At 38.3% G+C, this 26,141-nt stretch overlaps 1 protein-coding gene and 1 long non-coding RNA gene across 4 annotated transcripts; both read right to left on the bottom strand.

The window, feature by feature from the left end:
• Window positions 1–4,910: 4,910 nt before the first annotated feature.
• On the bottom strand, window positions 4,911–6,666 carry LOC311082088 (uncharacterized protein; the record flags this gene model as incomplete). Its single annotated transcript, XM_084112832.1, has 6 exons — window positions 6,486–6,666; window positions 6,244–6,398; window positions 6,082–6,162; window positions 5,864–5,890; window positions 5,588–5,701; window positions 4,911–5,000 (listed from the first exon to the last, which is right to left on the bottom strand). Exons 1-6 carry the CDS (start codon window positions 6,634–6,636, stop codon window positions 4,911–4,913), a joined length of 618 nt encoding a protein of 205 aa, XP_083968958.1. The 5' UTR covers window positions 6,637–6,666.
• An 8,779-nt stretch (window positions 6,667–15,445) lies between these two features.
• Window positions 15,446–20,159, bottom strand: LOC311081987. Of its 3 annotated transcripts, XR_014606071.1 has the most exons (9): window positions 19,913–20,159; window positions 18,378–18,557; window positions 18,164–18,282; window positions 17,676–17,741; window positions 17,251–17,436; window positions 17,028–17,123; window positions 16,786–16,843; window positions 16,440–16,574; window positions 15,446–16,244 (listed from the first exon to the last, which is right to left on the bottom strand). It is a non-coding gene; the product is annotated as an uncharacterized lncRNA (long non-coding RNA). The 3 variants fall into 3 exon arrangements; XR_014606069.1 differs by having other exon boundaries at window positions 17,251–17,741; XR_014606070.1 differs by having other exon boundaries at window positions 16,786–16,840; window positions 17,251–17,741.
• Window positions 20,160–26,141: the final 5,982 nt, after the last annotated feature.

Raw genomic sequence — 26,141 nt, 5'->3', positions numbered from 1 at the left:
CCCGTTTTGGGACACATTCTTGATATAGACAAGGTTTGAACAATATCTGAGTGCACAGGCACCTGCCTGATAAATGTATTTCATTGCCAAGATGTCTTGGGCCAAGACATAACGTTAGCTAATACATTTACTGGAATAGAGCAGTGTAAATATTGCATAGGGCCATCCTAAACCTTACAGTAACAGTATACTTCTTATGACACTGACTGATTTCAGTTCAGCAATCAACGACTGTTGTTATGCACTGGGCTAACGTTTGCAGGTTAATTTGCACGTTACAGTTCTGTAATTTTGGCAATGTTCACTGCATATTCCACAAATGAACGTGACATAACGGACATGCAATACTTATATTACATTATCACACCAAGTACTCTCAGTCACTAATGGCCCTTTAGGACGCGGACCGCGCTGCGCTATGAAATGAAACTGATATATTTCAATGGCTTGCGCCGCGCAACTCGGACCAAAGCGGAGCTCAGCGAGCTCGCGCGCACGCCGCGGTCAAAGTTTAAAATAGTTCAACTGTTGCCGCTGCGTGGCCAATAAAAACGGTGCATCCAAACAACCGCGGAAATCAAAATGAAAACTCCGCCTACTTTTGTTCTGGCCAGCGTAACGCAAATCAATCTGTATCTGATTCTGAAGGGCTACATTTTTTTCTCCATTTAATAAAGAACTATTTCGTCAGAAAGATATTTCTTGTGAAAGAAATACAGTTACAAATTCAAGCATTTTCAAGCATTTTATCTAAAATTCAAGCACTTTTCAAACCTTGAAAACACAACATCAAAATTCAAGCACTTTCAAGGATTTCAAGCACCCGTACGAACCCTGACAAACACACACACACACACACACACACACACACACTCACTCACACACCAACTGTGAGATACAGTATTAAACATCCTGAACAAATCAGTCTGATTCACACAAACACACACACACACTCACTCACACACACACACACACACACACACACACACCAACTGTGAGATACAGTATTAAACATCCTGAACAAATCAGTCTGATTCACACAAACACACACACACACACACACACACACACTCACTCACTCACTCACTCACTCACACACACACACACACACACACACACACACACACACACACACACACACACACACACACACACACACACACACACACCCCAACTGTGAGATACAGTATTAAACATCCTGAACAAATCAGTCTGATTCACACAAACTCACACACAATCATTGTGGCGCCTTTTTGACATCTTGCATTCATCTGCACATTTCTGGGAGATGGCCTTCTTAATTATACTTGCTTCAATATTGAATTTATTTTTGATGTAGCCTGTAAGGAAAGAAATAAACAGAACATAAGTTTACAAACCATAATGATTAATGAGGAATGGTTTTGGGCATCTATGTTCACAATAGAACTCCTCAAGGGAAGCCTGTGCCTATATTCTTATAGGGATTACTATATTCTTACTAGGGATTAAGGTTGAGAGAAAAAAATCGATTCACCTAGCTATCACAAAACATTTTTTTTACCATTCTAAAATAAAATATTCTAGAATCAATATTAATTCAAATTCAATTGCTTTTTTTTTGTCCTTGCTTGTAGATGAGGTCAACAGAAGTTCATACCTGCATACCGGGGGGGGGGGGGGGGGGGGTTTGCAGACTAACTTTTTTTTTTTATACATGCCATGGGATTAATCAATGCATGCTGATGAATGATGTATAATAATAATAATTAATCTGCATACCCTAGATTTGCACTGATGTAACAAGACTGACAGTGACACAATAAGACCTCATGTTAGCAAAATGTTTTAATCTTTTAACTCTTAAAAAAAAACTATTAAAAAACATGTATGTTCTTTAATGTTTGATTATAATTTTACTGTCTTCACATAGGGATGGGATTTGATAAAATTTTATCAATAATAATGCCACTGACGATTCTGATTATCGATCCAATTCTTTAACGATTCTCTTATCGATTCTTGATAGCACTGTGTGGAAAAATGTTTAAAATGCTTTTTAAAAAAAAGTGGTTTTGTTTATTTTAAAGTTTAAGCTTGAGTAAGCAAACTGTAGTTTTTATTTAATTTATGTAATAAATAGAACCTTATTGTAAAGTGTTACTGATTAGTTATACACCGATTCAGACGTCTCCTGAGTTCACTGCTGGAAAGATCAGTTGTTTTAACCATTCATTAAAATGAATCGGTTCAAAGGAGTCATTAGTTCGCGAATTGGACGTGTCGTGCGCGTTGTGTGATTATCCCAGCAGTTAGGACACTGACATCCAAGATTTGTGTCAACATAGAAAACATTTCATCACTGTATAGTTTTATTTCGTTTAATTAAAGTGTTGTTTTATGTCAGCTGAATGTCCGGAACGCTTTTCAGAGAAGATAAGGAAACTTATTTAGCACAATTCACACCCAGCAGTATAATTCAGGGGGAAAAAAATCTCTGAATGCTCCACACGAAACTTTGGTCTTCCGACCTTTTACCACCGTGTCGATTTATTTTGATTAATATGTGCGAGGGAGAGAGCAACACAGCGCCTAGTTTGGAGACGGTGAAGTCGTTTACACAGACTGCGCACGCGACCGGCTCTCTCTCACTCTCTCTCCCTGGTCGTTATTTTAGTTAAAACATGCGCCCTGTCACAAACGTAGCCGTTCATCTACATTACTCACCGATCAAATAAGACTTTGGCGGGACAAAAATTCACTTTGGCGGGCGCTAAAACAAGTTCAATGCAGAAAAATTCATGCGTAAGTTTCCATTAGACTCGCACGGTAGCCAGGCAAATGGCGAGCTCAGCTGTTGTTGACGCTGTGTGTGTGCTTCAAGATTATGACGCAAGTGCTAAGATTCCAATTGGCCAAGAGAAAAAGTGCTAAGATTCCGATTGGCCCAGAGAAATGTAAATTATAAGAATTATCCAATAATGTTTCGCAATTCTAGCCTGCATGGCAGTTACTGTGAGAAACAATACCCCCCCCAAAAAAAAAACTCTCCGGTTCTACGCGATTCACGTACATGACCCAATTGACCAAGAAAACGGCGATTGTCGCCGAAAAGCGACAAGTTTGCAGGTATGGAAGTTAGCCACTTTCGTTCCAACAGAGGATGAAATGTGTCGTTATCTATGAGTGAAAATAATACATATTATCTTGTATCTGAGTGACGTAATATCCCAAGTGGACGCGTAATAGAGACATGAGACTGAACGCACTGAAAAGCCCTCGTGCTACTCGTATACTGAGAGAAAGATAAGACAGTAGAGCTGCACGATTCATCTTTAAAATACTGTCATCTCCATTCAAACACCCACACGATCTTCTTTCAATTTGTCTGTCTATTAAACTTTGACAAAATCATATCGCAACATTCAAATCTGTGTTGGCGCTGCCGCTGACCCGGAGAGAGTTGTCATGAAACAGCTTCACAAAAGGTCTTTTAAACCTCATAATAGTATCATTATTTCTGTGATGCAATAGTTAAAATGATCATAGAAGTACTTGGATAAAAGTTTAAAGTTCAAATATGAACACTGATGTCTACGATAGCGATCAAAATCAGCTTTTGATAGAAACTTGGTGCTTCAAATAACGCATTTATCGATTACATTGTTTACAAGTGACTGTTAAAAAATGTATTTGTTATTGAATCATTTATTCAAGAGAATGTAGTAGTGAATGATGCTTCTGAAATAAAAGTCAGAAATGATCTGTTTTTGTAAATATGACTCATCTTATACATCATGTACAGTCTGTATAAGTGTATGATTTAACTTTTCTGACGGTCTAATGTAGAATCGCAATACTTGTAGAATCACAATACTTCAAAAAAAAACACACAATACAAATCGTATCGGTATCGACACAAGTATCGTGATAGTATCGAATCGGGAGATGGGTGTATCGTCCCAGCCCTACTAGGGAGAGTCACAGTAACCAGACAGTTTTTGGTGAAAAAAACTGTCTGGTTACTGATAATCTTCTAAATATCTTCCTTTCTGCTCAGCAGAAGAAAGAAATTCATACAGGTTTGAAACAACATGAGGGTGAGTATATGATGACAGAATTTTCATTTTAAAAGTGAACTTCTCCTTTAATATTTTGTTTGTTATGATGAAACCTATGAGCATAGATTCAGAATCATCCAATTTTTTTCCAGCCATGATTAATTAATTCTGTGAGTGGACACAATTACAACAAGACACCCCAGGTGAATAGGGTAAAAAAATAAAATAAAAAAAAATCGCTAATAAATATCGAGGGAATATCACACTCCCTCAGCCGGACTGAGTGGCAGACGAGCTGCTGTGTGACTGGATTTAATAGGAGAAACCTATGCTGCCGCTTTTTGACACTCAGTTGGCGTGACCACAGTCAATCCAGCCGACGGTGACGTCACACGCATACCCTATACTTCTCCAAATGATTGATTACATTACTTGCAAACCTATTGTAATTTTGTAATACAAGTTATCTGAAATGTTATGTTTAAATATGCGCTAATTTGTCTCTAGAAAATCTCTAGAAAAATAAAAAAATAAAACAAACATTGGAGGAAGTTGTCAGGATTATGTTGTGTTTACTTATATTTTTGTTCCTTTAAAGTGTCAGATTTACAATTCTGTCCATTTTACACACCGTAATCTGTATCATGTCTCATGTAAAATGCCATTTTCGGTTTTTGGCCGAAAGAGAAAAAAGGCTGAAAATATGAACCAAACATAATCTAACAATTCTGACTTCTTTTAATATATAAACTCCTGTGGGAAACACTTAATCATTATATACATTTTTGACCAAATCATGCAGCCCTAGTAAGAAGGCATTGTTACTTAAAAACGATACCTTTTTGCAGTCATTATTACTCCTAGTCTCATTTACACGAAGAGGCAGTAGAGAGGAAGGGGCAGGTACAGGCGAAGACTCTGGGGCTGGCAAATCCGAAGTGGGTCCAGGGAGAGTTTGGACTGGTGCAGTCATTAATGGAGTGCATCCTAGAACAAAATAGGTTTTTATATCTTTTGACGCAATCACTTAGACATTTTTTTAACTTTTCATAGGGTTACCTTTTTTTAAAAGTGTAACGGTACGTTCACACGGGGCGTCAGCGTCAACGCTTCCCATTGACTTTGAATGGGTGACGTCAAGCGTTGCCGAAAAGAATTGTGGATCCGTCGGCGGCGCTTCACTGGCGTTGCTCGCGGCAGAAGTTGAGAATTTTTCAACTTCTGCCGCGAGCAACGCCAGTGAAGCGCCGCCGACGGAAGTGTCAGCCAATCAGATCGCTCTATGCAAATACAGTAGCCAGGCGGCAGCCAATCACGTTCATCCTGTTCAAGAGCAGCAAACTGAGGATAAATTTTAAAATGGAGGAGAAACTAATTATTGCGGTGGGCAATCACCCGGTCCTTTATTACCATTGAATGACAATGAAGCTTGTTGTTGAGTTCCTGTCTAATTTCATTGGCTGACGCTGCTATGACCATGGCGTCAGTGCCAAACTTCAGCCACGCCTTCCGTCAAGCGTTGACGCTGACGACCCGTGTGAACGTACCGTAAGAGTTTCCACAAGAACACTCTTAATCTCTTTTAATTCAGCCAAAATTTGTTGATTGACTCCACTGTCATTACTTGTCCTTGTTGATGTTGTTGCCTCCCTGCTTGATTCCTAGAATTGTAAAACATTTGTTAATACAGTTTGTATTTTGTTCAGTCAAAAATTAAAACTTGCTGAAAATGTACTCAACACCAGACCATCCAAGATGTAGATGAGTTTGTTTCATCATTTGTAACAGGTTTGGAGAAATGTAGCATTACATAATTTACTCACCAATGGATCCTCTGCAGAGAATGGGTGCTGTGAAAATAAGAGTCTTGTGAGAACTTTAAAAAGAATTAATGTATAATTTATACAGTAAAGTCTATGTAGTGTTTTATTTTTTATATTTTATATTTATTCATTTAATTCCTTTCTTGTATGTTACTGTTAAATACATCTAGAACGAGTCTAGAGCCCTGATATATGTAACTTTGTTGAAATAATCTTACTTTTTCTAGATTATACTGCTGCAGAAAGGATCTGGCTCTTATCCTTTTGACGCTCTTTTCAGAAACTTGTTTACTGACTGACTGTAAATAAAAAAGAATTATATAATTACAAATATAACCTTCAAATTAGCTGAAAGTGGCAATCATCTGGGTCTAATTTACCTCATATTCTTCACTGCTTTCTGATTCAGAAAGTATTCTGCTATATTTCTGGCGCTGCCCTCTCCCTAATTCTTCATTCCCTTCAGGTCTGGATCTTTTGATGGACTGATTTTTCTCAATAGAATGAAGCTGCTTAAGCATGGCAGATCTAGTTCCTGAAATGATAAATAATAATTATCACAACATGAATCAATTTTATCACAGTAATGCACAGACATACTGTATCACAAAAACATACTTACCAACGTTTAAGATTTTTGCAGGGCTGGATTCTTCCTTGTACTGCACATCACATAAACCACCAATTTCACACCGTCCATTCATAATTTTTTCCGTTGGAAGCACATCCCATGTTGGGGGATCTTCAATCCATTGGATTAACATAAACCTCATTTTCTAAGTAGGATAAAGATAAAAAAGACAATATTCAATCATATGCTCTTGCTGTGTGGGCAAAACATACAGTGTTTATTATATGCTTTGATGTTTAAAAAGACATGAATGTTTTATAGGTGTATTAATCTTGGTTAAGGTTTGTTAGATCTGGACCTCAATTCAGACATAGCTTCGCACCAGCCGGTGGATCTAACGTTAGCCGTGTTACTGTAGTTGCGTGCCTGTATGAGTCTTGTACATTATGACAGCCTGTTGCTTGCTTTCTCTCAGGAGAGATATGCTCAAGGTTAAAGAACACAAGTTGTTTCTCGTTTATATTGCCAGGTTTAACGTTACAGTGGATTTAGAACAGATAAGGGTCATTTCCCTCCAAAATAATGTTTAAAACTGTTACTAAGCAACCAGCAACAGAAACGTATGTCCGAGGCATAACGTTAACCGACAGCCACTGATAATTAAGTCCATTGTGATGTTAACTACAAAAATAACGTTTAAGAAATGACTTAAGTTTCAACTCTTGGTGTATTTCTACTTAAAAGTTTCTATTTATGGTGTAAGTAGTTGATAAATGTAAGACCGTTAAACATGATCTAATTATATATAACGTTATATATCGAAAAGCAGATGACAAACGTTAACGTTACTGTGACCACACATGTCTTAAGATAAGAAAAAAACATTTTACGCAGGTTTACACATAAATATTTCTAGATTGTGTCAAATGTTAATATAAAGAAACGTTTAAATATGTTACTTACAACTGTTTGTCACAGCTCGTCGTCTTCCAGAAAGTTCGTCTCCTCCGACCGTTGCGCTGCAGTGAGTGAGCAAGGAAGGATGCGCATGCGCAATTGAATGTTCATGCCTACAATGTGAGTTGTGGGCGGTGTTCTTTGTATGAATATACAAATTATTTTCCGTTCATTTTTAATTATGTTAACTTTCTAACGCCAAGATTTTGTATTACAATTATTATTATTTACATATGCAGTACATTATACATATTTAATTTTTCCACAACAGTGACCACAAATGATTCCTCTAAACAAGAAGATATCCCTACATTGAAATGAATGCAAAACAACGAGGCCCTTACAAAAGGTACCCTATTTTTACAGCTTGAAGCTTAGTATAGATGAGCATTTCAATTCAATACATTGGAAATAATTAGTACATTTAAAATATGAATGCAAATTATTTTTCATAAATATTGACATTGTACATCTAATACATCTATATAATTATTTGTTTTTTGTTGTAAAGAAAGTTTTTTAACCCTCTAGTATTGTTCATTTATATTGTAGCCACACTTATGGTTTATAGTCAAAACAGACCCGAGATTATATTTGTATAATTATTTTATTTTTATTAAGAGAATGTTCTATATTTCATTTCAGTAATGTTTCTTTAATATTTGGAATTTTGGAGGACAAAAATATTTGTTAACATGTTACTAAACAATATTCTAAATATCTAAATTATGGACCATTTAATTCTACATAATTTGTTTTACAAATCTATTGGTGCCATCAGATGGAAAGAAATAAAGAAAATCATCTATACAACTATGGTTTAGCCACTAGATACATGTATTTCTTCATTAATTGATTAATTGATTAATTGATTCATTCATTCATTCATTCATTCATTCATTCATTCATTCATTCATTCACTCACTCACTCATTTATGTCCACAATCTTGTGTGTGCATCTAGGTACACCCTACATTACGAGGACAAATCCTTGTGGGGATATTTTTTGGTCCCCTAATGAAAACAGCTTATAAATCAGACTAAGTGATGTTTTTTGAAAATGTACAAATTCTGAAACTTTTCTGTGATTTGTAGGTTTAGCAGTAGGTTTGGAATTAAGAGACAGAATATACAGTATGTAAAGTATACAAATAAAATTAAAAAACCTTGAGGGTTAGGTAGGTTTAGGGTTAAAGTAGGGTTAGGGTTGGATGTCCTCCTGCCAAAACATGTTTTATTGTATTATTAAATTAGAAAATAGTTTTAGCTTGATATCAAATCCTCACTATAGTCAAATAAATGTGTCTATACTGCAGCAAGTGCTACAAAAATCACAAAGCTTTGTACCATTTTGATTAAGTAAAAAATGGAACAACTTCAAAACATGAAAATGACTGAAAAGTACCAGAGGGTTAAATAAATATTATATCTTTATAATATTATCACTTGAAAGCACTGGCACATGTTAAAATAGTCATTGATCATATTACTAGGTTTTTGGATCCAGAATCGAGTTGGCCCCTTCCAAAGACAAGTCGATGGCGGACAAACAACACTCCTCATTACAATTGGGATGATCTTACCCATCAGAATGACTCCCTTGCGGACAGTGAGGAAGACGAGGAGGAATTTTATGATTCTGTTGATGCAATGGACCATGGTGAAGATGAGTGGAGTGACACTCAGGGAGAAATAGACTCTACTATGGATGACACTGCTGTCACAAATTCTGATTCAAATGCACAATTTGAAAAATCTGGGGCCCCCCTTTACACAGGATCAGAGATAACAATTGCACAGGCAATAGTTCTAATTTTGTCATTTTCTATGAGGCACAGTTTAACAGCAAGTGCTGTGGAAGACCTTTTAAAGCTCTTAAATGTCTTTCTCCCGAGTAGCAACATATTGCCAGAGTCTCTCCACCTCTTCCGAAAAATATTCCATGATCCATCTGAGTCTCTAAATGTTCACCTTTTCTGCAACATTTGCCAAACATATCTTCCAAAGAACAACATGCATTGTCCAGAGTGTAATGAGATAAATGACCCAAAAAAGAATATTGCAGAAGGCAATTTTTATATAAGTCTCTCTATCGAGGACCAGCTAAGAGACATCCTACAAAAAGATGATTGTGCATTTCAATCAGAAGTATATGGAACAAATGATGTGAGAAAGGGTGAAATGTATCAAACACTCCCTAATTTCACAGCTAATGACATATCACTACTATGGAACTGTGATGGCATTCCAATGTTTAAATCTTCATCTTTTTCATTGTGGCCCATCAGATGTGTAATAAACGAACTCCAACCAAATGTTCGTTTCAAAAACATGATACTCGCAGGTGTCTGGTTTGGGCGTGGTAAACCTGACATGTCCACCTTCCTTAAGCAATTTGTGGATGACATTCTAAAAATCAATTCGCAAGGTCTAGAATGGAGGCACCCACATACAAACACAACTGTGGTGTCTAAAGTTTTCCCTATTGTATGCTCATGTGACGCAGTAGCCCGATGTGTGCTTCAAGGTATACATCAGTTCAATGGTGCATATGGATGTGGACATTGCTTAAATGAAGGGAAAACAGTGCCAAAGGGAAGAGGATATGCCAGAGTCTATCCACCCACTGAGGCACAGAAAAGAACCCATGACCATGTCATTGAATGTGGGCAGAGGGCCATTGAGAACGATGTTGACCATGTGTTTGGGGTGAAGACAGTTTCACCATTAGTCCTCCTGAATCCCTCCACTGGTTTTGACATTGTGAACAGCTTTCCAATTGACTACATGCACTGTGTTGCCTTGGGAGTGACAAAGCAATTCTTGGACTTGTGGTTCAATAGCAAGTACCATGACAGCCCATGGTACATTGGGACATCACATAAGCTTGTTGATCAAAGGCTGCTTACCATCAAACCTCCATCTGATATACCAAGAATACCACGAACTGTGAAAGTTGCACAAAGGTGGAAGGCTGCAGAATGCAGAAGCTGGCTATTATTCTACAGTGGTCCTGTTCTGTACAAGATTCTTCCAACTAAATTTTTGAAACATTGGCTACTTCTGGTCACTGCCATGTTTTGCTTTCTGAAAGACACTGTCACAGAAAATGACTTGGTAGCAGCAACATCCAAGATCACAAAGTTTGTGCAGGAGATACCAACGACATATGGCTTGTGCCAAATGTCCTTCAATGTCCATCAACTTACACATTTGCCCTTCTCTGTCAAGATGTATGGACCTCTTTGGTGTACATCTGCATTTTCATTTGAGGGTCACAACCAGAAACTGAAGAGGTTGTGTCATGGAACAAATTGTATTCCATCTCAAATTGCACGCCAATTCAACATACTTCAGTCAATTCCCCAACTACTTAAACGAACAACGACTAGTGCTGATGTCTCAAATAGGGTGGGCAAACTTGTCAATGACTGGCTTGGTGTTTATCCTCTTGTTGCTAAGGCGCAAAAGCTAGAGGGTCTTGTTTTGCTGGGATGTTCTCGACAAAAAATGTTAGATCACAAAGAGAAGTTCTTAATGCTCCCAGTCTGTGATCTATCTGAAAATGATGAGTACTCTGCAGAGACATATGACAGAGCAATTGTGAATGGAAAACTGTTAACGACAGAGAAATATGGAAAGGAGTACAAACACAACAGTTTTACTGTCCAGCTAAATAATGGTTGCATTGGAAAGATTGAGTCAATTGTAAATATCATACATGATCACAAAAACAATCCGCTCATCCAAGTTCAGCTTTTACAAACCACACTTGCTGGTTTTGTGTCTGAAGGATCTCCTTCCCATATAAAAGAAGTGGTGGCAACTCCAACATGTATGATTGTAAAACCTCTGGAAATTGTCCGCAAGGTTGTGCACATTCGCTTTAAAAAAACATGCTATATTGCATTACAACCAAACAGCATCGAGCTTGACTGATGTAGGCCTAGCATAAAGCTCAGCTGATGGCTGAATATTTTTATAGTAACTGAGCTGCATGGTGTTCCTGCAAGTGTAAATAAATCCTGTTATTGTGTCTACTATATGACATTCTACCTAAATTGTATTTATATTCTTTTATTTATGAATCTATCTATAATGTATATAATATCTGAATTGAAATGATTAAAATGATCTTGCTGTATAAATGTTTATAATATTTAATATTATATATTTAATGTTTAATATTATATATTTAATTTAATATATTTAATATTTAATGGTGTTCCTGTAAGTGTAAATAAATCATTTTATTGTGTCAACTATATGACATTCTACCTAAATTGTATTTATATTCTTTTATTTATGAATCTATCTATAATGTATATAATTTCTGAATTGAAATGATTAAAATGATCTTACTGTATAAATGTTTATAATATTTAATTGTAATTACCTGGAAAAACAGCACAACATATAGAAATACAGATATAGAATTAAAAAAAATATACTACAGGACAAACTGAAATTCCATGAAAATAAATCTGAATGAAGGATTCTAAGAATCTAATAAGATCCTATAAGAATCCAAATAGATCCTACACACTGTTAGCAATTGATGTAATTTCTACAGTAAATCTTACAACAATGTATTGTATTTGTATTTTTACTGTAAGTGGCAATGCATCATGGGAAATTAATGGACAGTCCTGTATTATTATTGTAACTACACTGTACACGCGGAGTTTTACAATGGTTTTACAGCCACCGCGTTGCATCATGGAATCGCCGCGGTCTGAAATTTGAATTTTTAGGCGGTTAGTTCTAAACGAACATTCTGGGACTAAGCCATCATTCAAGAAGAAGAAGAAGAAGAAAGAAGCAAACTTTCTGGGACGAAGGTAAGTTAACTTCATGTTTTGTAACTTACTGTTACCCTTATATATGTATATTTATATCATAGATAAAACGTTATTAGTTCTGCTTATCTGAGTGGATGGTGACGGTTTCGTCTGCTTTGATTAGCTAACAAAGTCAGCTGTCCCCTTGTGATTTAGCTAAATTTGAAATAATGCATGGGCAGGAATAGGTGCTTTTATGATAAGGTAGCTAACGTTATTAACGCGTCTCTTCCTCCATCAGTCCATTGAAATCAGGCATGTATCCTACTGGTAGTGCTAACGTATTTGCTATGTCAACATGGTTCTTTCACTGTTTGGATGGATTGGCTAGCTAGCTCGACTGTCATTTAGGGCTGTCAACGAATATTCTAAATTCGAATATATATTCGAATAGTTTTTAAAACAGAATTTCAAAGGTGAAAATTAATATTCGAATGTGGAAAAACGCGCCCGCGGTAGCAGAGGCGCGGCTGTCAGCTTTCCGAATGAGCGCGCTGCCTGGGATATTGCATGAATAAGTTAGATAGTGCTAATGTTACAGCACTTTATTGCACTGCAGGCTCCCACTGGTTTGATTATTTACCGTTTCATGTCAAGGAAAAGTTCCATGTTTAACGTTAAGTTACCACAGCACAGCTTGCTCAGGATCGTTCAATGTCGGTTCTATATACTGGTAAACTTCAATTAATGTTAATCATATTTGTTTCAATCACTGAATGAAGCCTGCTATATTTGGGACAAGAGTCGCGACCTTAAATTGCTTGCACAAAACTCTTGATCAGCACTCAACATTTGCTTATTGTTGTTGTTCATTTAACGTTAAACCGTTACGCGCAGAGAGCGGTGAGCGTGAGGGCGAGAGAGAGAAAGAGTGCCCGCGAGACGAGAGTGCGGTCTGCTCTGCGGTCTTGGCCATTAACGTTAGTTGATTTACTTGTTTTTGTGTAGGTATAGGTTTAAACTTAAATAAACTACCTATAGCCTACAAGTAGTTATGTCTCTGTATTAATTTGTCCTGTTATTGATGTAATGCGCGTCATTGACAAAATGCGCAACTAGATGTTCGAATATATGTTTTTTTTAGAGGGAATAATCGAACGTCATTTTTGAGCAATTTTTCCGTTTGTAATCTAGCTAGATTAGGTGTCAAATCTTAAATTTAACTGCGCACTTGCATCTGCGCACGTGCACTGCACGTGCTGAAAGTCACCTGTGTGAAGTTGGCCCCCCACCCAACGCAAAACGTCGTCAAACTATGCTCAATCGTTTGTGCTCCGTTTGTGCTGGTTTGTGCTGTAAAAATTTTCGTTTGTGCTGTTTCGGTTTTTCAGATATTAAAATAATATTTTTAGGTCATTCTGAGGTCACTCAGCCCCCCCACATGCTCCAAATTCACCCAAAATAATCTCGTTCGTTTGTGCTTCGTTTGTGCTGGTTTGTGCCGGTAAAATTTTCGTTTGTGCTGCGTTGGGTTTTAAAATATCAGAAATTGAATTATAGACGATGACGTCACCAGCCCCCCCACATGCTCCAAATTCACCCAAAATAGACGCAATCGTTTGTGCTCCGTTTGTGCTGGTTTGTGCTGTAAAAAGTTTCGTTTGTGCTGTTTCGGTTTTTTCGATATTAAAAGAATATTATGTGGTCATTCTGAGGTCACTCAGCCCCCCACATGCTCCAAATTCACCCAAAATGGTCTCGTTCGTTTGTGCTTCGTTTGTGCTGGTTTGTGCCGGTAAAATTTTCGTTTGTGCAGCGTTGGGTTTTAAAATATTAGACATTAAATTATTGTTGATGACGTCACCAGCCCCCCCACATGCTCCAAATTCACCCAAAATAGACGCAATCGTTTGTGCTCCGTTTGTGCTGGTTTGTGCTGTAAAAATTTTCGTTTGTGCTGCTTCGGTTTTTTCGATATTAAAATAATATTATGTGGTCATTCTGAGGTCACTCAGCCCCCCACATGCTCCAAATTCACCCAAAATAGTCTCATTCGTTTGTGCTTCGTTTGTGCTGGTTTGTGCCGGTAAAAGTTTCGTTTGTGCCGCGTCGGGTTTTAAAATATTAGGCATTAAATTATTGTTGATGACGTCACCAGCCCCCCCACATGCTCCAAATTTACCCAAAATAGTCTCGTTCGTTTGTGCCGTAAATTTTTTGTTTGTGCTGCGTTGGGTTTTAAAATATCAGAAATTAAATCAAATTAAATGTTGATATTTATTAGGCCTATACAAGGCTAACTGAATAAAATAGAACATCAACTTCTTAGTGTTTTTGTAGCCCCTAGTGTTTATTAAAAACGTCATGTTGTTCAGACATCATGTCAGACTTGCTTTTTCTGCCACTCTCTTTCTCTCTGAGCAAAATTTGTGCGCTTGTGCCATCAAGTCGTAGTTTAATCTAACTTCAGCATTTTTGGGCAAGAGAACAGGAAACCTATCCTCGAGGTGAGCACACTTTTGAAGTAGAATTGACGAAGACATTCTGTCATCACATAATGTGTTCAATAAACAATTATCTTCACTTCAGTCTCTCCTGGTTGTATTTTATTGTATTATATTTTTTTATTGTATTATATTTTTACGAGTCTCATCTGCTACACTTCACTGCCACCACTAGGGCCAAATGACATTTCTGTTCAAGAATGCTCTTGTATAAAATGGTGTAGAGTTAGTGGAGAAAAGGTCGATATAAATCAAACTACAAAAGTCGTTACTAATCCAAATTTCTGGCCAATGTAAGTATACATTGTTTTAAAACTGTCAGTTACAATATTAGAAGCTTCAAGAAAAATTGTACAACATTCAAGAGAGCTAAGACTTGTTATTGAACAGAAACCTAATTAATAACACTTATGTTACTAATTTAGCCATGAAATGCTAATTACAGTTGCACAAAGTTGCCTTTTAGTATTAAAAAACGACCATTGGTCACATGTGCAACTGTATTTAACATTTCATATCTAAATTAGTGATATTAGTGTTAGCAATGAGTTTTCGGTTTAATAAACACTGACAATCTGGGTCAACAACATTACCATATTGGTCCTAATATAAGATATATTATCCATCTACATTATCCTTACTATATTATATTATCCTTATATTCAGACCAATACAGTAATATTAAAACAAATTTATGCTGTACATGATATTTTTTGGAGTCAGGATAATTGAGGGTAATTATGTTTTGCTTATGCCAGATGCCCAAGAAACCAGCAGTCGATAGGGATTCCATTTTCACAGTCCTGTGTTCATCGAAAGAGGCCATAGTCCAAAATGGCAACATAGCTACTCCTAATCAGAGCATCTGGACAGAGCTTAGTAAACAGCTAGACAACAAGATCACTGCAAAGGCACTATACACTTTTGTTAAATTAAACAGACACAACATCTGGAATGCTTTAGGGTTTACTCATGAAAGTGATCATGAAACAAGTGGCAGTAGTGATGACACTGATTTTGAGCCAGGGTCCCTTTCCTCCAGTCCAAAAGATTGCTGGACTTTTGATTTTGAAGTTCCATTTCAGAAATGGATTGAATTTATGCCTGAAACAGTAACATACAAAAACAAGTTCTCTAAAACAAAAAAAAGGGAATACACAGTTTTGAAGCCTGGTATCTGGACGCATGTGATAAATCATCACATTTGGCAAGAAGTGAAATGCCCCTGCACATTTGCTTTTAAAAGAGCCAAGGTCTATCCATCAGTCACAGACAAATATATTGTTATCAGAGGCAACTGTAAGGAGTGTCGTGGCCACATTCACATAAAATGTGACAAAAAGCCTGAAATAAACAGCACAATGATGTTCAGGTGTTCGCTGAAAAACACTGATGACTCCCTGCATACTGGCTGTTCCAAGCGTGCCATGTCTGGTAACTTGCGTGTGCAGATATCTAAAGAACTGTGTGAGGGAAGAAAGGAACCCCATGTATGGAGGGCATCAGAGGCAACAAAGCTGATGGATTTTGGAGATCCTGAGCCAAGTCATCTGCCAAATTTGGCCACCCTGCGCAAAGCAAAGCAAGAGAGAAATGATTTAGAATTAGGCGACAAGGATCCTATTCTATCATTGCAGATGTTAAAATACAGTGCACCTCACAGTGGTAGCATTAAAGACATTGGACTAGACAAGTTTTTCTGTCACTATTGGAGTCAAACACAAATGTATATGTACAAGACATTATCAAAGACATCTACTAACCCCACTGTGAGTTTTGATGCAACTGGCTCAGTGGTGAGGAAACTACAGAGACCAAATGGCAAGTCTGGCCATATATTCCTATATCAGGGTGTTGTGGCAGGGGGTGAGAGCTCAAGTGTCCCAGTGGTGCAAATGCTGTCAGAGAGACATGATATTAATGCCATAACACATTGGCTGACAGAATGGATACGCGCAGGTGCACCTACTCCAAAAGAGGTTGTGAGTGACTTTTCTCTGGCTTTGCTCGGAGCTTTGGTAAAGGCTTTTACTTCTCATCCTGATCTTAAGACCTACATCAATGAGTGTTGTGGTGTCTTACTCGGTAGACAGTCAGCAAAAATCCCACCTTGTTTTGTGCGGGTTGATGTTGCACACTGCATCAAGATGATCTGCCGGTGGGACTGCTTGAAAAAAAACCCACATCGCATTAAAGATTTCTTTGTTAGGTCAATAGCTCAGCTTCTCATGTCACAATCCATGGACGATGCAAGAGAGCTACTAAGATGTATTACTATTGTGGCTTTCAGCGAAACAGAGGGCAGTGACAGCTCTGGAGCCCCCCTCATTTCAGAAAGGTGCAAGAAATACCTAAAAGCCCGAATTGCAGAAGAGTGTGTCATCATTCCAGATGTAGAGGGTGCGGACCTGGAGGAAGTGGATCCATGTGACCAAACACAGACAGACCTGCAGCAGTGGGTAACAGATATATGTGAGGAGAGCAGGTCACTTGCCACATCTAATGGTGATCATGACAATATGCACTTCCTCCCTGAGATTATTCCACATATAATCTGGCTTGCAAATTACTTACCTCTCTGGACAGGGGTAATGATCCCTCACTTCCGGAGCTCCAAAATCACCGCAAGTTCAGCCAATGTCGAAGCCGAGTTTAAAAACATCAAACACGGCCTTTTCAAGCATGAACACTTGCCTATTCGAGTGGATCGATTCATTGCTCGACATCTGTCCTTCATTGAAGGCAACATGCGTATTTTTTCTGCAAAACACAAGAGTGTGGAAAAAGGTGAAGAGGATAAGGCTGTTGCGACAGTGATCGACACAGGAGTCAATCCACTACCAACCACAACCTCCAGTGTAGATGGAAGGCCAGAAATGGATGCTTCCTGCTCTGGGAAGTCTGACACTGTCACAAACATCCATCCAACAGATGAAGAAGCTGTTGAAAACTGGAGAGGCTTAGCAGTTCCACCCAAAAAGAGGAAGAGGAGTTCATACCTCTCTCCTTGTCCTGAATGGCTCCATGCAGATCCATCTGTGAGAGGGAAAAGACTTAAAGTGGACCTGTTGAAAAATGGAAACAATCAACAGCCTGTTAAACTCAGGAAATCAAGAATCTCTGTGCTGAACACATGTGCATTTGATGCTTTTTGTCAATGCTTATGTTGTGCTTACTGTGATAGTGTCACTTTTGAAAATATTGTTTGCAATGAGGATTCCAACAACCTCCTCCAGCTAGTGAAATCCATCACCACAAAGGGTCTGAATGCACAGGCCTACATACAGAGGGCAGAACTGCTAAGCGAAATATTCAAAGCTGTCCGACTGAAGTCTGGTGCCCTCCAAATCGATGCACAATGCCACATCTCCACTATCATTGAAAAGTCAATGACAAAACGCACTTGTGTTTCATTATCAAAACAGTGCTCTTCACAGTATTGTGGTCTCAGCAAACAAGTCACAAGGGAAATTGCATTTGTTTGTACTTCTGTTGCTGTACTGCAGGCTTCTGGCATGGCTCATCTTCAGACCGCAGTGGAAGAAGGCCTTGACCTTCCGGAGTCCCCCTGCCTCAGGCCGATCCAAAGTCCGTCACAGTGTCCCTCTGCAATCAAGCCAGATACCTCAGAAAAAGTGCTCTGTGAAGGGAAAGTTTCTCACAGTTACAGTCTGGGAGAACTTATGTGGATTGACACTGACCTGGGAAGCAACTCCACAGAATTTCCTTTGAGTGAATTTCCCTCCGATCTGATGCTGCAGGGAAAGAGATTTACTTTACGGGCAGTCATTGCTTTTAGAGGAGGCTTAACCCAGGATGCTCTTGGACATTATGTGGCCTATTGCAGGAGGTCTCCATGTGTCTGGGAGATGTATGACGACCTGAGAAGTGGAGTGACAGGAGCGTCAGATAAAAACACAATATGCCCACATGCTGTATTATACACAAAAGACTGATTGCACTATTTATATTTAATTTCACAAGTTAAATTATTTTTGTTGAACTTTTTGTATGCCACACACCCTGGTTTTCTTACTCCTGTTAGGAGAAGTAGTGTGCTATTTTATGGAAGTTTGCACTCAAGTCTATTATTTTGTGTGGTATCTTTGGTTTGAAGACATATTGTAACTTGTCAGTATTAAGTGTTTTTAAGTTTAAGTTTTTAAAGGTATTTTTTTTTTTGTTAATGGATGTTCGATAGTACATAATTAAATTTCAAAAGTTAAATCATTTTGATTTAATTGAGTCATGAGTTTCCACATACATAATAATAATAATAATAATAATAATAATAATAATAATAATAATAGTAGTAGTAGTAAGTAAATGATATATACACACAGACACATAGATACACACTCAGTAGCCTACCAGTCAAAAGATTTAAAAAGCTTATTTTTTAATGTTTCTCAAAGTTTAATTTTCCCTTATGCTCACTAAGGCTATATTTATTTTATCAAAAATACAGTAATATTGTGAAATATTATTCCAATGTAATACTGCAGTTTTATATGTGAATATATAGTAAAGTAATTTATTCTTGTAATCAAAGCTGAATTTTAGCATCATTAGTTCAGTGTGTCACATGATCTTTCAGAAAACATTCTAATATAGCTACTGATGTTATGAATTTGATGCTCAAGAAACATCAATGTTGAAAACAGTTGTGCTGCTTATTGTTGTTATTTTCTTCTTCTGAAAACCAATACAAACAGCAATTCAAAGATTTTGGTTAAGTAATATGAAAAATAATACTTTTATTTAGCAAGGACATAAAAAAAAAAAAAAAAGGATGATCAACATTGATCAAAATTAAGAGCCTTTCTTAACTGAGCACCAATAATTATTGAGCATACAATCAACATTTTACTATGATTTCTAAAGTATCATGTGAAATTGAAAACTGGAGTAGGTCTAATAAAAAGTAGGTCACAGGAATAAATGACATTGTAATTATATTAAAACCGAAAATAGCTACTTTAAATTGTAATAATATTTCACAATATCAGTGTATGTTTCATCAAAAAAAAAAAAAAAAAAAAAAAAAATTGCCTTAGTGAGCTTAAGAGAAAAATCCAAACTGAAGAAGAATCCAAACTGTTCACCCCAGCCTACTGTAGCCTATAGACCTTTACACACGAGTATAAACGCAGCAAACAGATTATGGTGCATGTATTTGTGACAATTGTCATATGTTATTAACAAAACACAACATACAGTAAGTAAAAACACTTACCTTGAAGTTTGTGTTGCATCCACATCCTGTGATCCTCGTGTTCGTTAAAAGTTGAAAACGCACAGGACAACATACAGTATAATAACCTAAGTGAATATTATGATTTGGTTTGCCGATGGTAACTAGTCTACTGTTAAAAAAAGTAGGCTGGTGCACCGTCTAGAATTCTCTCTCATTCAGTGTCTCTCCCATTCAGTTAGTTGTGCACAAACGGAGCACAAACGAACGAGACTATTTTGGGTTGGTGACGTCATCAACAATAATTTAATGTCTAATATTTTAAAACCCGACGCAGCACAAACGAAACTTTTACCGGCACAAACCAGCACAAACGAAGCACAAACGATTGCGTCTATTTTGGGTGAATTTGGAGCATGTGGGGGGGCTGGTGACGTCATCGTCTATAATTCAATTTCTGTTATTTTAAAACCCGACGCAGCACAAACGAAAATTTTACCGGCACAAACCAGCACAAACGAAGCACAAACGAACGAGACTATTTTGGGTGAATTTGGAGCATGTGGGGGGGCTGAGTGACCTCAGAATGACCTAAAAATATTATTTTAATATCTAAAAAACCGAAACAGCACAAACGAAACTTTTTACAGCACAAACCAGCACAAACGGAGCACAAACGATTGCGTCTATTTTGGGTGAATTTGGAGCATGTGGGGGGGCTGGTGACGTCATCGTCTATAATTCAATTTCTGATATTTTAAAACCCAACGCAGCACAAACGAAAATTTTACCGGCACAAACCAGCACAAACGAAGCACAAACGAACGAGACTATTTTGGGTGAATTTGGAGCATGTGGGGGGGCTGAGTGACCTCAGAATGACCTAAAAATATTATTTTAATATCTAAAAAACCGAAACAGCACAAACGAAACTTTTTACAGCACAAACCAGCACAAACGGAGCACAAACGATTGAGCATAGTTTGACGACGTTTTGCGTTGGGTGGGGGGCCAACTTCACGCAGGTCTGAAAGTCCGGTGTTCTGTGGAAAGTTTTTTATTGCGCTCTTGACTTCTGAGAAGAACGTCACGTCTGCCTTCTGTCAGTGAGTTATAAGCCGTAAAAAGGTACTAGCTTGTATGTTTATCTTCTTATAACTGTTAAAGCATATATCAAGAACATATTTTATAACATTATCGTATACATTTCTATCTTTTTTTTGTCCGTTTCGCTGTTTTGTCGAACATTTTTCAGACAACCACCATGTTGTGAGGGTGAGCTCGGGGCGAGAGAGAAAGAGTGCCCGCGAGACGAGAGTGCGGTCGACTCTGCGGTCTTGGCCATTAACGTTAGTTGATTTACTTGTTTTTGTGTAGGTATAGGTTTAAACTTAAATAAACTACCTATACAAGTAGTTATGTCTCTGTATTAATTTGTCCTGTTATTGATGTAATGCGCATCATTGACAAAATGCGCAACTAGATGTTCGAATATATGTGTTTTTTTAAAGGGAATAATCGAACGTCATTTTTGAGCAATTTTTCTGTTTGTAATCTAGCTAGATTAGGTGTCAAATCTTAAAATGAACTGTGCACTTGCATCTGCGCACGTGCACTGCACGTGCTGAAAGTCCGGTGTTCTGTGGAAAGTTTTTTATTGCGCTCTTGACTTCTGAGAAGAACGTCACGTCTGCCTTCTGTCAGTGAGTTGGTTATTAGCCGTAAAAAGGTAGCTTGTATGTTTACTATCTTCTTATAACTGTTAAAGCATATATCAAGAACATATTTTATAACATTATAGTATACATTTCTATCTTTTTTTTGTCCGTTTCGCTGTTTTGTCGAACATTTTTCAGACAACCACCACGTGTTGTGAGGGTGAGCTCGACCAGCAGCCAACTAACGTTAGCTAGCTGCTAGCAAGCTTCACACAGCAACAGTTCAAAATGTTTATTTGCAAGTTTAGCACATGTGGTAAGGAATTTAATAGAGTTTGTGAGTTTACTCAGCACATTAAGTTGCATAGTAATAGTGCTAATTACAGATATCAGTGTGGTGTGCCTGAATGCTCCAGACAATATGTTAAAATTCCTGTACTTAAAGCTCACATGTACAGAGACCACAAACCAGATGTGCCTTTGAGGAACAGTCAGCGACCATGTACTCCTATACAATGTGACTTTTGTGCAGTAAGGTGTGAAACATCATCTTTACTAGTTTGTCACTTGAGGTCGCATTTGCGTGAAGGGTTACACATTGAATGCCCATTTAGAGGATGTGATAGAAGGTTCTCTGTTTTGTCGAGTTTTGCATCCCATCTTTCTAAGAAGCACCGCAATGACAGTGTTGAACATGTAGAAAACCCCTCTAATGTAGAAAGACCTGTTGCCAGTGAATCAGTGAGTGAGTGTGAACCATCTAACGTTAATTATTCTGATGATGAGCAAGAAGTGCCTGTTGCAGTTGATGAATCCCTCTTTCTTCAGAATATCACACTTTTCTATCTAAAACTTCAGGCTAAACTACTATTGCCAGCTACTACAATACAAACTATTATTGAGGGATATCAAGATGTCCATCATGCCAGTCTGACAAATCTGCTTAATACCTTGAGTGAGAAACTAACTGTCCTTGGAATCCCAGAGGCCACAATTAGTAACATTATGAATGAAATGAGAAAAGATGATCTCCTCACAACCTGTAACAGTGGGCCTTTGAGCACAGACCGGAAAAGAAAGACGGCTTTTAAAAAACATTTTAATTATGTTGAGCCGGTGCCTCAGTTATTAGGTATCAATGAGAAAGGTAAGGAATCGTTTGCCCAGTATGTGCCTATTAAAGAAACATTGGCTGCACTTTTTAAAAGCAAGTCCATGCAGGAACAGTACGCAGCAACACGTTCCCAACCATCATCAGAGGGTATTTTCCAGGATGTAAATGATGGGAAGGGAGCTCAGTGCAACCCTTTATTTAAAGCGGAGCCATCTTCTCTTGGTCTTATACTTTATCAGGATGCATTTGAAGTGGTTAATCCACTTGGTTCTTCTAAAAAGAAACACAAGATTCTAGCAGTTTATCTCACTTTAACAGATATTTTGCCTTATAACAGATCATCCATAGATCAAATGCAGCTTGTTCTCTTGTGTAAGGAGCAGGACTTCAAATATTTTGGGATGGACAAGGTATTTGAGCCCCTCATTAAAGACCTGAAAGCTCTTGAGGAAACTGGCATCGAGATAAATAATGGACAAATTGTCAGAGGTCGATTGTGTGCTATTTCGGGTGACAATTTAGGGTCTCACTGTATTGGCGGATTTGTTGAGAACTTTAGTGTGAGCCATTACTTCTGCAGGTATTGTGATATAAAAAGATCAAGTTTTGAGAGCTCTCCATTATTATGTGGCAACAAGCGTACAGAACAGTCTTTTCTGAATCATCTACAAGAATTAGAAAACACTGGTACCAATTCTGAATGTGGTATCAAATCAAACTCTCCTTTTAACCAACTGTCCTTCTTTCATGTTTGCCAGCCTGGATTACCCCCATGTCTTGGCCATGATCTGTTTGAAGGCATTGTTTCCTGTGACCTTAGTTTGTTGATTGGTTATCTAGTTGAGGAGAAACATTTCAACTATACACAACTCAACAGGTGCAAAGATCAGTTCAACTATCAGGGAAATGATGCCCAGGACAAACCAGCCGATGTTTCACCAGGTAGCAGAAGACTTAGTGGACATGCAGTCCAGAACTGGTGCTTTCTGCGTTTGCTCCCTCTCCTGATAGGAGATAGGATTAGGAATCCATGTGAGAATGCTGCCTGGCAACTTGTGCTGCAGCTCAGAGAAATTGTAGAGCTCATTTGTGCACCAGCAATCACTACAGATCAGGTTGCTTATCTTAAAATACTCATTGAGGAGTATATCTACTTTCGAAGGCAGCTCTTTCCCAATGAGCCCCTGAAGCCCAAACACCACTATTTACTTCATTATCCAGAGCTCATTACCCACTTTGGTCCCCTTATTCGCCTTTGGACTCTCAGGTTTGAGAGTAAGCACACATTCTTCAAAAGATGTGCTAGGAAGTTACATAATTTCAAGAACATCTGCAAGACAGTCGCAGAGAGACACCAGCTCTTCCAGGCATACTTGAGTGCAGGTGAAATGTTTCAGCCGAGTGTGTTACTGGATAAAGAGATGACATTCTATGTAAATGACTACAGCGACAAAATCCGAGAGGCTGTTGTTGGTTTGCATTTTGAATCTAAAGATACAGTAGCATCTTACACAGTGACGGTGAAGGGCACAGCATACAAAAAGGGCATGTTTATTTTGCTGGGGAAAACTGAAGAAGAGTTGGAGGTTGGCAAGATAGAGCTGGTCATTGTGCACCATGGCTCTGTGTCATTTGTCACAGAAAAATATTGTTTTGTTAAGATGAGGGACATTGGGGTCTATAGTGTTTTGGGGACACCTCAAGAGCAGTTTGTTTGCATGAGGCATGATGATCTACTGGATTATTATCCTTTGCCAGCCTACACAATGTGTGACATTACAATGATCTGTCTCCATCACTCCTTTGCAGAGACATGGCTGCAGCACAGGAGGAGCTCAGGAGGGCTGTCTTGGCAGTACTTCCGGACCTCCCCGCAGACACACTAACTACCTTGATGGCAGGCCTGGAGGAACTTGGTGTGGAGAACAAGGAGGACATGAGCCTTCTAAGTGAAGAAAATCTTCTGCCCTTTCTCCGTGTGGTCCAGTCTAGAAAGCTTCTCCGTGCCTTTTCATCTCAAGGTAACCGTAGGTTGGGTGGTTCGGGTTCCGGGATGGGGGTGGTCGTCTGCATGGAGTGACAAGGCACTTTTATCCTTCATCCTATTTAATGATTTAACTGTTTTTAATTCTAAGTATATTAGGCTACACATCGAAATGTTCACAATTGAACTTGTAAACCTAGGGTGCGTTTGTAAATTCACTCCGAGCACGCTCTGCTACACTCTTGACGGTTCGGAAACTGCACTCAGAGTTAATTTATGAACGCACCCCTAATCTCTTAACTATGCGATCTCTAGACTACTTTTATGGTGCCACTCCCATCATTGCTCCACCATCATAGCCTCTCTGCCATAGCCACCCCATCATACCCGGTAAAAATTTGATTATGTAGCCTTACTAGCCTATTTCATGAACTATGCCCTGAGTGTGCTTTTGTTATGTAGCTTAATGTGTTCTAATATGATTGTGATTTTTTTTTTATATACGGTATGATTGTGGCGTGATGTATTAACTGATGTGTTTGGCAGATTGTGAAATCCACTTTCGTTTTGTGCCCTAAAAGTTGCAACATCGATGGCCAAATGGAATTCCCACCCTGGTCACTAATCAAATTTCTTTTGAAGCGTGACATGTGACCTTGGCTGTCAGGTGGCTTTCTACAGTTGTTTTTTGGGGCTACCATGACAAAAAGTTTGAAATAAATGAAAAATGAATGGTTTTATTTTATAGAAAATATGATTGGTGTTTAAATACACCATAATATGTCTGGATCATTGGGGTCTAATGGTAAATATTTTTTCAGGTTCCTTCTCAGCCCTGTCTCCTCTTGGCTCTCCACAACTCTCCTCAACCCTGTCCCCCGCAGGAAGTCCACAACTCTCCTCACCTGAGACACCCCGAACGTCCAACCCAATGCCCTCACCACGCACACCATGGCCTGTACATTTTAAGGTGGGGCGGGTCTTGGCGATTCCTAAAATATATTTCTATTTTACTCGATAGGGATGCACCGATGGCAAAATTCTGTGCCGATGACGATGTTCAAAATAGCAATGTGGCTGATGGCAATGGCCGATGTTTGTTTTTTCTCAGATTTTGTTATACTTTAAAAATAAAAATTAAAACAATAATAAATGGAATAGAATGGGCTGGGTAGGCTACGCTTTGTACATTATTGGTATGACGTAAACATCAGCCACTGTCTTCGGTGAATGCCACTTTGTTGGACCGATTCGCCGTATTCACGTCGTGGCCATGTTAACCTCAGCCTCGTTTTCGTTTTCTAAGTGACGCAGCAAGAAGCCTGTCTATGATCAGGAATTTCTAGGTGCGTTCGTGTAGGATGCCGGGGCCGTAAGGAACATATGATCAACTCTCCTAGGTATGCTTTTGTGGACAGTTAATGCTTCACTTAGGCCCATTTCCCCCATATCACAAAATATTAAATATTACATTTATTGCAGATGGACTGCAACTCAACCTGCTTACACAGCGAG

This window comes from Abramis brama, assembly GCF_963993115.1.
Source record: "Abramis brama genome assembly, chromosome: 4".
NCBI lineage: Eukaryota > Metazoa > Chordata > Actinopteri > Cypriniformes > Leuciscidae > Abramis > Abramis brama.
This window is presented reverse-complemented; position numbering and strand designations above follow the sequence as displayed.